This window comes from Cucurbita pepo, chromosome LG17 (genome assembly GCF_002806865.2).
Source record: "Cucurbita pepo subsp. pepo cultivar mu-cu-16 chromosome LG17, ASM280686v2, whole genome shotgun sequence".
Lineage (NCBI taxonomy): Eukaryota > Viridiplantae > Streptophyta > Magnoliopsida > Cucurbitales > Cucurbitaceae > Cucurbita > Cucurbita pepo.
Genome location: NC_036654.1, coordinates 2832013 through 2846060, shown reverse-complemented (window position 1 = coordinate 2846060; position 14048 = coordinate 2832013). Strand labels below are relative to the sequence as shown.

At 37.8% G+C, this 14048-nt stretch overlaps 3 protein-coding genes across 7 annotated transcripts in view; 2 read left to right on the top strand and 1 right to left on the bottom strand.

Moving 5' to 3' along the window:
- Nucleotides 1–4175: 4175 nt before the first annotated feature.
- LOC111779362 (crocetin glucosyltransferase, chloroplastic-like) lies at nucleotides 4176–6986 on the bottom strand. Its single transcript, XM_023659516.1, has 2 exons — nucleotides 5903–6986; nucleotides 4176–4722 (listed from the first exon to the last, which is right to left on the bottom strand). Exons 1-2 carry the CDS (start codon nucleotides 6889–6891, stop codon nucleotides 4311–4313), a joined length of 1401 nt encoding a protein of 466 aa, XP_023515284.1. The 5' UTR covers nucleotides 6892–6986; the 3' UTR covers nucleotides 4176–4310.
- Nucleotides 6987–10327: 3341 nt separating this feature from the next.
- LOC111778747 (DExH-box ATP-dependent RNA helicase DExH9-like) lies at nucleotides 10328–11820 on the top strand. Its single transcript, XM_023658719.1, has 3 exons — nucleotides 10328–10868; nucleotides 11411–11611; nucleotides 11698–11820. Exons 1-3 carry the CDS (start codon nucleotides 10599–10601, stop codon nucleotides 11818–11820), a joined length of 594 nt encoding a protein of 197 aa, XP_023514487.1. The 5' UTR covers nucleotides 10328–10598.
- A 480-nt stretch (nucleotides 11821–12300) lies between these two features.
- Nucleotides 12301–14048, top strand: part of LOC111778667 (DExH-box ATP-dependent RNA helicase DExH9-like) — a 10297-nt gene continuing 8549 nt past the window's right edge. For 3 of the 5 annotated variants that reach the window (XM_023658622.1, XM_023658621.1, XM_023658625.1), the window contains exons 1-3: nucleotides 12301–12837; nucleotides 13380–13580; nucleotides 13667–13885. In XM_023658622.1, coding sequence (XP_023514390.1) covers nucleotides 12568–12837; nucleotides 13380–13580; nucleotides 13667–13885 — 690 coding nt within the window. In that variant the 5' untranslated portion in view covers nucleotides 12301–12567. Of the gene's footprint in view, nucleotides 12838–13062; nucleotides 13102–13379; nucleotides 13581–13666; nucleotides 13886–14048 lie in introns of those variants that run through there. The other 2 variants (XM_023658623.1, XM_023658624.1) reach the window with 2 other exon arrangements.

Genomic DNA, 14048 nt, shown 5'->3' with positions numbered 1-14048 from the left:
ATAAGGACAAGGCGTTGTTGTTATTAAATTCTTTGTCGGAATCCTACGAGTTTTTAGTAACGACCCTACTACATGAAATCACTAGTATTGATTTTGAAGATGTTTCAAATGTCTTAATAAATAATGAGATGCAAAAGAAGGAAAAGGAGACATATCAATGTTCTAGCTCAAATGTTCTCACTATTCATGGAAGGACTTCTACTTGGAAAAGGAACGAATGTGGAGAGTCCCGATTAAAGTCGAGAGGTAGATCTGATAATTGGAGAAAACTTGATAAAAATGAGTGTGCATATTGTCGACAGAAAGGCAATTGGAAGAAAGATTGTCTGATCTTAAAAGAGAAGGGGTCGAAGTCCAATGTGGTTAGAGATGACGACACTGATACAGATGATGCCTTGACAATCTCCCTATCAGTCAGCCAAACCAGTGAATGGATTCTTGATTCTTGGTGGACTTCAAAAAGTTCAATGGTGGAGTTGTCTATATGGGCAATGATAGTACTTGCAAGATGATGGGAATTGGCTCAGTACAAATCAAGATGTTTGATGGGGTTATATGAAAACTCAATGATGTGAGGTATGTCCCTGACTTGAAGAAAAATTGGATTTCCCTTGGCGTTTTGGATGCGAGTGGTTATCGCATCATTTTGGAATGAGGGAGTTTGAAAGTAGCTTGTGGAGCTTTGGTGGCAATTAAAGGAACTAGAAGAGGTAGCATATACAACCTCAACGGAACCACAATAATTACGCATGCTGCTGTGGCAAGTTCGAAAGAACAAGACATATCGAAATTATGACACATGCGACTCGGGCATGCTGGTGAGAAGGCGCTTCAGACATTGGTGAACCAAGGAGTCCTTAAGGGTGCCACAACTCGTAAAATTGATTTCTGTGAACATTGTATATTTGGTAAACAAAAAAAATTGAAGTTTGGTACATCTATACACCAAACAAAGGACATTTTGGATTATCTTCACACTGATGTATGGGGTCCCACGAAGAATGTCTCATTGGGAGGAAAGAGGTGGTTTGTCACCTTTATTGATGACTACTCGAGGAGAGTTTGGATGTATCCCATGAGGCACAAAAACGAGGTTCTCCAAATCTTCCTAGAGTGGAAGAAAATGGTAGAGAATCATACGGACAGGAAAATCAAAAAGCTGAGATCAGACAACGGGGGAGAATATACTTATGATCCATTCCTTAAAGTATGCCGAGATGAAGGGATCGTTCGACACTTCACTGTTCCTGGTAAGCCACAACAAAATGGAGTTGCTAAGAGAATGACCCAGACATTAATAGAAAAGGTTCGATGCATATTGTCTCAAGCAGGATTGAGTAAGGCATTTTGGGCTGAGGCTCTCAGTTATGCAGTTCACTTGATGAATCGTTTACCTGTTTCTGGAAATGGTGGGAGAACTCCGCTTGAGGTATGGTCAGGTACTCCTATTAGTGATTATGATAAATTGCATGTGTTTGGGTGTCTTGCTTATTATCATGTGACGACTCAAATCTGGATCATAGAGCAAAAAAAGCCAAGTTTATGGCTTTAGCAAAGGTGTGAAGGGCTATAGGTTATGGTGTCCAGAAATAAGTAAGATGGTTAATAGTCGAGATGTGACATTCGATGAGTCTGGAATATTTTTGCAGAAAATTGAAAATAATGACGAGACATAGAAGCAGGTGGAGAAGGTGGTGTTCTCTCCTGATATGGTTGCTCCTACTGAAGAACCTATTGATCAGGTAGATAATAACTCTAATGTCTTAGAACAGGAGCAAAACCTTGTAAATGAAAGAGTGGAGAAACCTGAGTCTATCGCCAAGAATAGACCACGAAGGGTAATTCGAAAATTTGCAAGGTTTGATGATACGATAGCATATGCTTTCTCTTTAATTGATGAAGTTCTTAACAGTTACAAAGATGCTATTAAGAGCCCGGATAGTGGCAAGAGGCTGTGATTCAGGATATATCATCATTGCAGATAAATCAAACTTGAGATTTAGTACACTTCCAAAAGATAAGAAGGAAATTGGTTGTAAATGGGTTTTTGCAGAAAGAAGAAGATTCTTCTGGTATACGTTATAAGGTTGAACTTGTGGCTAAAGGCTATGCACAAAAAGAAGGTATTGATTACAATGAAATTTTCTCACGTGCAGTAAAATACTTCCATTCGAATTTTGTTGGCTTTGGTTGCTCAATTTAATCTTGAGCTTGTACAACTCGATGTAAAAACTGCTTTTTTGCATGAAAATTTGGAAGAAGAAATATATATGGTGCAACCGGTTGGTTTTCGAGTAGTTGGACAGCAACATTTATTATGCAGACTGAAGAAATCTTTGTATGGGCTGAAGTAATCTCCTCGCCAATGGTATAAAAGGTTTGATCATTTCATGGTAGAGCATATGTATACTCATAGTCAATTTGATCATTGTGTGTATTATCAGTGTCTCGATGATGGATCGTTTATCTATTTGCTCTTATATGTTGATGATATGTTAATTGCTTCAAAGAGACAGGTGGAGATTGATAAGCTCAAAGATCATCTTTCTAAGACATTTGAAATGAAAGATTTAGGCCATGCAAAGAAAATACTTGGAACGGAGATAGAGAGAGATCGGAAAAAAAGGTACAAATTGGTTGACTCAGTCTCAATATCTACGCAAGGTATTGACAAGATTTAGTTTGAATAATTCAACCAAACCCGTTGGTACTCCACTTGCTCCTCATTTCAAGCTTAGTGTTTCCATGTGTCCAAGTTCTGACGATGACAAAAGGTATATGGAGAATATTCCTTATACAAATGCTGTTGGTGCTTTGATGTATGCTATGGTGTGTACTCGACCTGATCTTTCACACGCAGTAAGCATCGTGAGTCGTTATATGCATAATCCTGGTAAAGAGCATTGGCAGGCTGTCAAATGGATTCTTAGTTGGTTATGTGGATTCTGATTATGCTGGGATTTGGATAAGCGACGATCTACTACGAGTTATTTATTTACTATGGCTGGTGGACTTGTTTGTTGGCGTTCAACATTGCAGTCTACTGTTGCATTGTCTACCATCGAAGCAGAGTATATGGTAGTAACGGAAGCTTTTAAAGAAGCTATTTGGATGCATGGTTTGATCCATGACTTGGGTATTTTGCAGGAACATATAGATGTGATTTGTGATAGTCAGAGCACTATTTGTTTGTCAAAAAATCAAGTCCATCATGCTCGTACTAAACATATTGATGTCCGTTTTTACTTTATTCGAGAAATTATTAGCGAAGGGGATATTCGTTTATTAAAAATTGGAACTGCTAATAACCCTCCTGATATGTTGACAAAGGTGATCGCTCGTGAAAAGTTCTGACGTTGTTTGGATTTCATCAACGTCGGAAGAAAGGAGTAGTGTGTTGACGTGGTAGCAACCAAATCAGTTATCAACTGGAGATCTTATGACAAGGTGAAGATTGTTGTAAATTGTCGGTGCTATTCTTTAGGAATGATTGGTCCTATTCTCTAGGATAAGTTTTCTTATTAGTCCTATTATCTGAGATAAGTTTCGTTGATATTTTTAGGTTTTGTTAGTTTCACTGATATTTTTAGGTTCAACAAAAGGCTATATAATGACATTCTTTCTGTTTTTTAAAACATCAAATTTTGTGTGTCACATTGTATTTCTTGAGTGACATATTGGTGTTGTGAGTACATTTGTTCTGCTTTCAGCGCACAACAATGTTTTGGAATGGATTACCCTGATGATCAACATCAAAAGTATAGAAAACTTGTTTCTAAACTCGTGATTCGAAGTACTTGACAAGACACCACTTGAATGACTATAGTATTGAAGTTCTAAAATACATGAATTTGCAAAATGAACAACTTAACTTTCAATAAAGCTAAAAAGAATCTCGAGTAAAGTCAAGTCTACTGGAAAAGATGTCCTCTGAGACTACTGACTCGGTAGAAAGATGTTCGCTAGGAATTTCTACCACTTTGAATGCCAATTTTATGGAAAAAAAACATGTAAAAATTCCATGGCATTCAAATTCTCATAAAATTCTTCATGTTAATCTAGTCTTTCCATATTTTAATTTTTTTATTCTTATTTTATTACCATTTCTTGTTAACATCACACCTAATAGCAATGAAAACATCCTAAACAAAAACTTGAATGATATGAACTTCAAATATTTGTGGTTTGAAACGAGATGATGAGAAGAAATACTTAAAAATATTTCTGTCATCAAATTGCATGATTGAAATATTATTAAGAACAAACTTGGTCCACAAAAGCCTTGAAGTTGGCATCTGATTGAAATATTATTAAGAACAAAGTTGGTCCACAAAAGCCTTGAAGTTGGCATCTGATGAGCCACCATCCCTAGCAGCTTCCTTGGCCAACTCCTTCCATTTGAGGGCCTTCTTCCTTATCTCTTCCCCTTTGTTTGAATCTCCCATCACCACCTCCAAGCACCTTTTTATCTCTTCTCGCTTAACCATCCCATCCATGCCCACCTCCACCCTCACTCCCGTCTCTGCCATGTCTTGAATGATCTTTGCATTGGTTCCTTGATCCGCCCACTGTGGGAACCCCACCATTGGGACCCCGCAAACCAAACTCTCCAACGTCGAGTTCCATCCACAGTGCGTTACAAAACATCCTGTGGCTGGGCTTGATAGAACCTCTAGTTGTGAACACCATGGAACTATCTTTCCTACCGCTTCTAGTTCCTCCCTGCAATTAAAGATGGCATGAGCCAATTATTTCGGAGATGATTGTGAGAGAGTCTCACATTAGCTAATTTAGGGAATGATCATGGATTTATAAATAAGGGGAAGCTCAAAGCAAAGCTATAAAAGCTTATGCTCAAAGTGACAATATCATACCATTGTGGAGATACGTGATTCCTAACATGGTATTAGAGTCATGCCCTAAACTTAGTCATGTCAATAGAATCCTCAAATGTTGAACAAGGAATTGTGAGACTCGAAGGTGCAGTCAAAAGTGACTAAAGTGTCCCAGAGAAGGAGTTGAACCTCGATTAAGGAGAGGCTGTTCGAGGGCTCCATAGGCTTGAAGAGAGTCTCTCAAAAGTGTTTGAGGGCTCCAGAGAAGTAGTCAAGGCTCGATTAAGGGGAAGCTATTCGAGGGCTCCATAGGCCTAAAGAGAGGCTCTCAAAAGTGACTAAAGTGTCGAACAAAGGGTGTACTTTGTTCAAGAGATCCACTTTGTTCAAGAGATCCAGAGAAGGAGTCAAGCCTCAACTAAGGGGAGGCTATTTAAGGGCTCCATAGGCCTGAAGAGACGCTCTTAAAAGTGATTAAAGTGCCAAACAAAAGGTGTACTTTGTTATAGGGCTCCAGAGAATGAGTCGAGCTTAAATTAAGGGGAGGTTGTTCGATGGCTCCATAGGCCTGAAGAGAACCTCTCAAAAGTATTCGAGTGCTCCAGAGAAATACTCGAGCCTCGATTAAGGGGAAGTTATTCGAGGGCTCCATAGGCCTGAAGAGAGTCTCTCAAAGTGTTCAAGGGCTCTAGAGAAGGAGTCGAGTCTCGATTAAGGGGAAGCTATTCTTAGACTCCATAGGCTTGAAGAGAGGCTCTCAAAAGTGACTAAAGTGTCAAACAAATGGTGTACTTTGTTCAAGTGCTCCAGAGAAGGATTCGAGTCTCGATTAAGGGGAGGTTGTTTGAGGGCTCCATAGGCCTCGTGAGAGGCTCTATGTTGTACTTTGTTCGAGGGGAGGATTGTGAGGAGAGAGTCCCACATTGGCTAATTTAGGGAATTATTATGGATTTATAAACAAAGAATATATCTTACAAAGCCATGAGAGCTTATGATCAAATTGGACAATATCATATCATTGTGGAGATCCATAGTTCCTAGCAGACGCTTATTTTATTAAACCTTACCTGCGACTCAATGTATCATCTCCCATATCTTCCTCTCTAATCACCCAAAGAAACGGTTGTCCAAAGCTCAACAGCCCACTTGCAATCTCCTCATTCTGTTCCTTAGACAGCCTCGAAATGCTTCCAAACGATACATAAACAACAGCTGCTTTGGGGTTGGAGTTCAGCCAACTAATGTAATCATCGTTGTTACGACTACATGGAAACATATCACCGCCAAAAGAGGCATCTGAAGGGTCCTCACAGTCGAGAAAAGCCGACGGAACCAAGGGTCCAATGGGCACCAAATGGAGCTTGTCCATCCCTCGCACCACGTCCTGCTCCAAGGCCTCGAACGTGTTGACTAGAACCTTGGGATTGGTCTGTTGAGCCAGTAATTCAAATAGCCTTCGGAATACGGAGAAGCCAAAATCATAAACATTGGAAGGAAGGAGAAACGATGGAACGTCATGGCCAGTTACTAATGGAAGTCCAGGTAATTGAATTGTTCTTGAAGGGTTGTCGAGAATGCTCTGGGTTATGGTGTCTTTGTAGCCATTGAAGTAATGGTAGTACAGAGTAAAAACGGTGGCGGGTTCAATCCAGAGAAGAATTGAAGGGAGGTGGAGGGAACGCGCCACCACAGCCACCCATGGGAAGAGTATGGAATATACGACGCAAGTGAAGGGCTGGCCTTCCTCCGCGTTTGTTGTAATCATATCCTTTACCGCTTCGGATCCGAGGCGCTCCATCTCGGAATGTGAGCGATTGGGATCGTCATCTCCTGGTTTGAAACCGTCGTCGTAGCCGTCGGAGTAGGAGGCGAAGGAGACATGAGGGAGCGTTGGGATTGGGGGCATGCGGCGGTAAACGGAGAGGGAGGTGACAAAAGTGACATGGACGTGGTGGCGCGTGAGGCGCTTGGCGAATTGGAGGGAAGGGTTGATGTGGCCTTGAGCAGGGAAGGATATCAACAGCACGCGGCGGCGCTTGTTACCGGTGTTATCCATAATGGGCAACGATTGGTGGATGGGCGACGATTGGTGTTATCCTTAACTCTTTAAATATCAATATTGATATGGATTTTACTTTAATTATGGTTTTCACAAATACGAACAAAATATTAATTTAATTCTGAAATTGTTTCGATCTATGAAAATTGTCACGATCTCGAAAGACATGTAAGATTAGAAATTTATTGTGCTGCAAGTATACTTTCCTTTTCAAATGATCAAAGGTTACCTGTCGAAGTGGGGGAGTGCTTGAGAGCTGTGCTATCATAGAAGGGGGTCGACTCAGAACATTAATTTAATTTATTTCTTATGAGTTGTCATTTTAGCATTTTGTATCCGTCTCTCGTTTTCAATTGTAAATAACTTGAGATTTCACGTTAATTTAGGTCATCATAGATGGACCCACTAAGTTTGTCTACTTTTACTTAGAAAAGCCTACCTATTGAGATAAACGTTGGACACGATTGTACATGTCAAAGATAGTGAGATTCCATGGTGTTCCAATCAGACAACGATCCATGATTCAGCTCCAGCTTTTGGAGGAGTTTGCAGAAGGTAATTAGAACCCGATTGGATTTCAATATAATTTTTCATCCTAAGACAGATAGTTTGAATCAAACCGTAGAGGACATGTTATGAGCCTACGCCCTAACTACATTTAGTAGAATTCATCGATAACAATCATTACTAAATGACTATTAGCACAAAAGAAGGTGTCACGTCTATCATGTAATAGAAAAAGTTCAAAAAGAGTGAATTATCAAAACCAAAGTTGATCCAAGCCACAAACAATATCATTCAAAAGATAAAAGGCAAGGACGCATACATAAAAGCTATGCATATGACAGACATAAAAGCTATGCAAACACGAGGTGCATAGATTTAAATCTTAGTGGGAGGACCACATGTTTCTAAAAGTGACTACTTTGAAAGGGTTCTTGAGATTCGAAAAGATACGATGGTTAAGCCATTGGTACAACGGACCATTCAAAGTCCTATAAATAGTATGTCTACTAGCATATGTATTGAGACTACTATCATACTTGTCGTCCTTGAGAAAGTATATGACAGACTCATCGTACAAAATTGGCTTTTAATCCCTACACTTGAACAAGGACTTAAGCTATGAAGAGAAACCTATAGGATTCCTAGTTAGAGAGGTGATGACCTTACAAAATCGAGAATTAGGGTTAGTCAAAGTGGGAGGGGAAGCCATCATTTCCAAGAAGCAACTTAACTATGGAAGCTCTTCCTCGGACAAAATGTTTTTAGAATGAAAGCTGTGTCCAATCTAGCTTGTGCGTCAAGTCCAAGAACACGTTTTGGACCAAGTTCGAGTTTAGGCTTATTTACCCACACGATCCAACCCGGGATTATACTTTAAATCCTCGTAATTAATTTTTAATTTTTTACTAATAATTTTGATTATTTTATTTATAGTTTCATGTTATCTGTTCTATGAAAAAATCAAGATTATTAGTGTAATCTTGAGCACGGTGCGATTGACATTCACGAGTATCATGTTTAATTAATGATCTAAAGATTCTATGCTATTGACACGACCCACCTTATAATGGTTACAAATGATCTGATACAAATCACATGTGGAGACATGTGAGTGGGGTATCATCTATAATAGTATAAGATTTGAGTACGAAATAATCTTCTAACTGAGAAGATTAATATTTCATAAAATGATCATATACAACTCGAACTTAATCTTGATTGAGTTATAAACTCGTGTGAAGGCTTGTTTATTAATTTACATGAGTGAGAATGATTTTTATAGCTATTTCAATATTTCTACAATTTTAGAAATTTGACGGAATAAGAAGCTAGGAATATAATCTTATGATCATTCACTTCTTCCATGGATGAAAAATTATGTAACTCTGTGAATTTGATCTAACAACTATGTTGAAAAAACAATACCTTCGGATCTAAAATATTTAAGAACTCCAAAAACGATAAGGAATCAACCCAAGGAAATGTTTTGGAATGGATTACCTTGATGATCAATATCAAAATATATAAAACTTGTTTCTAAACTCGGATTCGAACCACTCGACAAGAGGTTAGATCAACACCACTTGAAAGACTCTAGTATTAAAGTTCTAAAATATATGAATTTGCAAAATGAACAACTTCGAAAGTCTATATATTTCAATTCCAAAATATGATGTTAACAAAGAAAGAACAACCCCTATATTAAAATAACTTGTTAATGATCGAAATATAATAACCTATATAAGTACAATACACTAATAACATCCGTATTAAAATGGCGGGTTAATATTGAAATATGGTAACATATGAGAGTTACCATAACCCTTTTAACTCTCCTCTTGAAATTAGAATTAAAATAATGAAATAAAAGAAATGTTTTTTTTTTTTTAGTGCATCTCCATCTCGGAGCTTAACTTTGCATGACATGTAGGCAAATACTTCAAAATTTTCTAGAATTTTTTTTGACGAACTCAACCTAGCTTGAATATAAATGATTAAAACTAGTTGAACTCTTGGCTTTGGGCCTTGCAATTGGACCTTGAGGTATGACAATAGATGTTCACCACTATTCTTGAACAACTTGGAATTGGGCCTTCCTTCTTTTCGCACTATTACGGATACGAAAATGAAAATAATGGGCAAAATTGGATTCAATTGTCAACTGCTCCTATCGTAAATAGGATTGACTACGGATTCGAGCCATAGCACACGGTTTCATAAAACCGTACGATTTTCCCGATCTAAATAAAGCAGGTTTTACATGAAGAAGATTTGGCTCAGCATGTTCTATTCGATACGGGTAGGAAAAGAACCCAACTCGGTATTATTCAAAAAATAGAGAAATCAGAACCCAGTCAAGATGATACGGATCAACCCCTTCTTCTTGTGCCAAAGATCTTACCATTTCCGAAGGAACTGGAGTTACATCTCTTTTCTATTTCCATTCCAGAGTTTTTATGTGTTTCCACGCCCCTTCGAGATTTGGCCCTGGTTCATATCAATCTCTCCCTCTTTGGAAGTGCATTTGGTCTTAAAATTCTTTGGTAGTGTTGTGAACAACACACTATTATATGCAAAAATAGCTTAAAATTTTGACATTATGATCCCTAGCTATGCTTTTAAGAATGTCATAAAATCTTACAACTTCCCAAAAGAACAAATAAGTCATTGTACTAAATCAACCGACACAGATGTTATTTATCACGACCCAAAAGACAAAATAGAATAACAGTAAAATAAAACAAAAGATAAAAAAAACAACACTCGGATTAAACATAAAACGAAATTTAGCTATAAGTCGATGTTAAAATTTAATTCTAAATAGGGAAATGAGTTCGGGGTACAATTACATAGTGAAATATAAAAACTCGAAATACAAATATGGACCGACGCTCCAAATATTAAAATATAGGTATGGAAGAAAACTTGCACAAAATTTTAGTTAACAATTGGGACACCATCTTTCTTAGGGTTTATGGTGAGAGAAAAACCCTTGAAAGAGTGTTGTTTTGGAACTCTATTTTTCATCCACAAAATCCAAAACTCTGTTCGCCAATTTGGTTACAAGTTCACCGTAATATAGTTTTGTAGACGCTCGTTGACTTCTTTACTTTGCTGTTCTCATAAACGAGGATAAACGGAAGATTTGCTGCAGGTTCTTGAGTGGGTTTGATCTTCCGTGTTCAATTCAAACTGCCATGGGCTCTTCGAAGAGAAAAGTGGGTCAAAATATGCCCAGAGAATCTTCGCCGAAGCACCACAAAGCTAATGCCCCTGCCATGGTTGAAGACGAACCAGTTGCGTGTGTTCATGACGTGTCCTACCCCGAGGGTTCATTTAATCCTCTCCCATCATTGAGTCTCTCTTCGTCTGGAGGGAAGTTGGAACCGGCTAAGGTGTTCCCTTTCTCTCTGGACCCCTTTCAGTCTGAGGCTATCAAATGCTTAGAGAATGGAGAATCTGTCATGGTAACTTTGTTCAATTTTTCATTTGTTTCTTTGGTCATTGCTTGAGTTCATTGATGGGTTTTATCGTTCCTCTGGGATAATTCTTATGAAGTTTAAGTGTAAAATAATGAAAATATAATGTTCTTCTTAGAGGAACACTAACCTGACAAAGAGTGATTTAAAATCACTTCTAAACATGTCTCTAATATGTGTTTTAGTCACTAATTAAGTGCATTGTATATTCAGTTTGAAGCCCAAGAATTGAATCGGAGGTGAAATTTGATGGTTAGTAGTTATATTTTTAACACAGAGAGTAGCATAGTATCGACCATACAGCAATTTGTTTTGCCAACAACTTAAGAGTGCAAGAAGTTAGTTTTGTTGTAATTTCAATAATATGATTGGACTTAGTAACTTATGGACATTCCTTCGATTTGAAAGTCATGTTTCAGTCATTTTTATGCGTCTCCATCCCTAGTTTGGTTGTGATTGGTTGTCAATGTATATATCACAAATTTCTATTATAGAAAGCTTAGCGAGTGAAATAATCAGTTCTTTGACAGGTATCTGCTCATACATCAGCTGGTAAAACTGTAGTGGCTTCGTATGCAATTGCAATGTCTCTTCGGAATAAACAGCGTGTCATATATACGTCACCAATAAAGGCCCTCAGCAACCAAAAATATAGGGAATTTAAGGAAGAATTCTCGGATGTTGGTTTAATGACTGGGGATGTAACAATTGAACCAAATGCTTCTTGTCTGGTGCGCCTGTTACTCACTGCTTACTTTCATTTTATAGAATTCTAAATTTTAAACTGTTGGTGAATGAGTAATTTCTTCAACTTTAGGTCATGACCACAGAAATTTGGCGTAGCATGCAGTACAAAGGATCAGAGGTAACACGGGAAGTGGCATGGATTATTNATAAAATCTTACAACTTCCCAAAAGAACAAATAAGTCATTGTACTAAATCAACCGACACAGATGTTATTTATCACGACCCAAAAGACAAAATAGAATAACAGTAAAATAAAACAAAAGATAAAAAAAACAACACTCGGATTAAACATAAAACGAAATTTAGCTATAAGTCGATGTTAAAATTTANGGGAAGAGAGCATTGTCATGGCTCCAAAGAATGCTCGATTTGTCTTCCTCTCAGCAACTGTACCAAATGCAAAAGAATTTGCTGACTGGGTTGCAAAGGTTTTCTCCTCTTCTTGGTTAAATCTTGTTATTAGTAATTGATTTGAAATGAAAATAATTTTTGGGCCCAATATAGAAGGGCTAAAAAGCAATGTCCCTCCCATTTATCAGTTCCTGATTGTCCNTAATTCTAAATAGGGAAATGAGTTCGGGGTACAATTACATAGTGAAATATAAAAACTCGAAATACAAATATGGACCGACGCTCCAAATATTAAAATATAGGTATGGAAGAAAACTTGCACAAAATTTTAGTTAACAATTGGGACACCATCTTTCTTAGGGTTTATGGTGAGAGAAAAACCCTTGAAAGAGTGTTGTTTTGGAACTCTATTTTTCATCCACAAAATCCAAAACTCTGTTCGCCAATTTGGTTACAAGTTCACCGTAATATAGTTTTGTAGACGCTCGTTGACTTCTTTACTTTGCTGTTCTCATAAACGAGGATAAACGGAAGATTTGCTGCAGGTTCTTGAGTGGGTTTGATCTTCCGTGTTCAATTCAAACTGCCATGGGCTCTTCGAAGAGAAAAGTGGGTCAAAATATGCCCAGAGAATCTTCGCCGAAGCACCACAAAGCTAATGCCCCTGCCATGGTTGAAGACGAACCAGTTGCGTGTGTTCATGACGTGTCCTACCCCGAGGGTTCATTTAATCCTCTCCCATCATTGAGTCTCTCTTCGTCTGGAGGGAAGTTGGAACCGGCTAAGGTGTTCCCTTTCTCTCTGGACCCCTTTCAGTCTGAGGCTATCAAATGCTTAGAGAATGGAGAATCTGTCATGGTAACTTTGTTCAATTTTTCATTTGTTTCTTTGGTCATTGCTTGAGTTCATTGATGGGTTTTATCGTTCCTCTGGGATAATTCTTATGAAGTTTAAGTGTAAAATAATGAAAATATAATGTTCTTCTTAGAGGAACACTAACCTGACAAAGAGTGATTTAAAATCACTTCTAAACATGTCTCTAATATGTGTTTTAGTCACTAATTAAGTGCATTGTATATTCAGTTTGAAGCCCAAGAATTGAATCGGAGGTGAAATTTGATGGTTAGTAGTTATATTTTTAACACAGAGAGTAGCATAGTATCGACCATACAGCAATTTGTTTTGCCAACAACTTAAGAGTGCAAGAAGTTAGTTTTGTTGTAATTTCAATAATATGATTGGACTTAGTAACTTATGGACATTCCTTCGATTTGAAAGTCATGTTTCAGTCATTTTTATGCGTCTCCATCCCTAGTTTGGTTGTGATTGGTTGTCAATGTATATATCACAAATTTCTATTATAGAAAGCTTAGCGAGTGAAATAATCAGTTCTTTGACAGGTATCTGCTCATACATCAGCTGGTAAAACTGTAGTGGCTTCGTATGCAATTGCAATGTCTCTTCGGAATAAACAGCGTGTCATATATACGTCACCAATAAAGGCCCTCAGCAACCAAAAATATAGGGAATTTAAGGAAGAATTCTCGGATGTTGGTTTAATGACTGGGGATGTAACAATTGAACCAAATGCTTCTTGTCTGGTGCGCCTGTTACTCACTGCTTACTTTCATTTTATAGAATTCTAAATTTTAAACTGTTGGTGAATGAGTAATTTCTTCAACTTTAGGTCATGACCACAGAAATTTGGCGTAGCATGCAGTACAAAGGATCAGAGGTAACACGGGAAGTGGCATGGATTATTTTTGATGAAGTACATTACATGCGTGATCGGGAGCGAGGTGTTGTTTGGGAAGAGAGCATTGTCATGGCTCCAAAGAATGCTCGATTTGTCTTCCTCTCAGCAACTGTACCAAATGCAAAAGAATTTGCTGACTGGGTTGCAAAGGTTTTCTCCTCTTCTTGGTTAAATCTTGTTATTAGTAATTGATTTGAAATGAAAATAATTTTTGGGCCCAATATAGAAGGGCTAAAAAGCAATGTCCCTCCCATTTATCAGTTCCTGATTGTCCTTTCAGTGCATGATTTTTTTTTTTTTTTTTTTTTTTTTT

What these genes read in the sequence shown, in the direction of transcription:
- LOC111779362 (XM_023659516.1), bottom strand. Translation starts at nt 6,891, where the DNA reads ATGGATAACACCGGTAACAAGCGCCGCCGCGTGCTGTTGATATCCTTC. An exon ending in GATGATACATTGAGTCGCAG is followed by an intron (nt 4,723 to 5,902) that starts GTAAGGTTTAAT and finishes CTTTAATTGCAG; the next exon opens with GGAGGAACTAGAAGCGGTAG.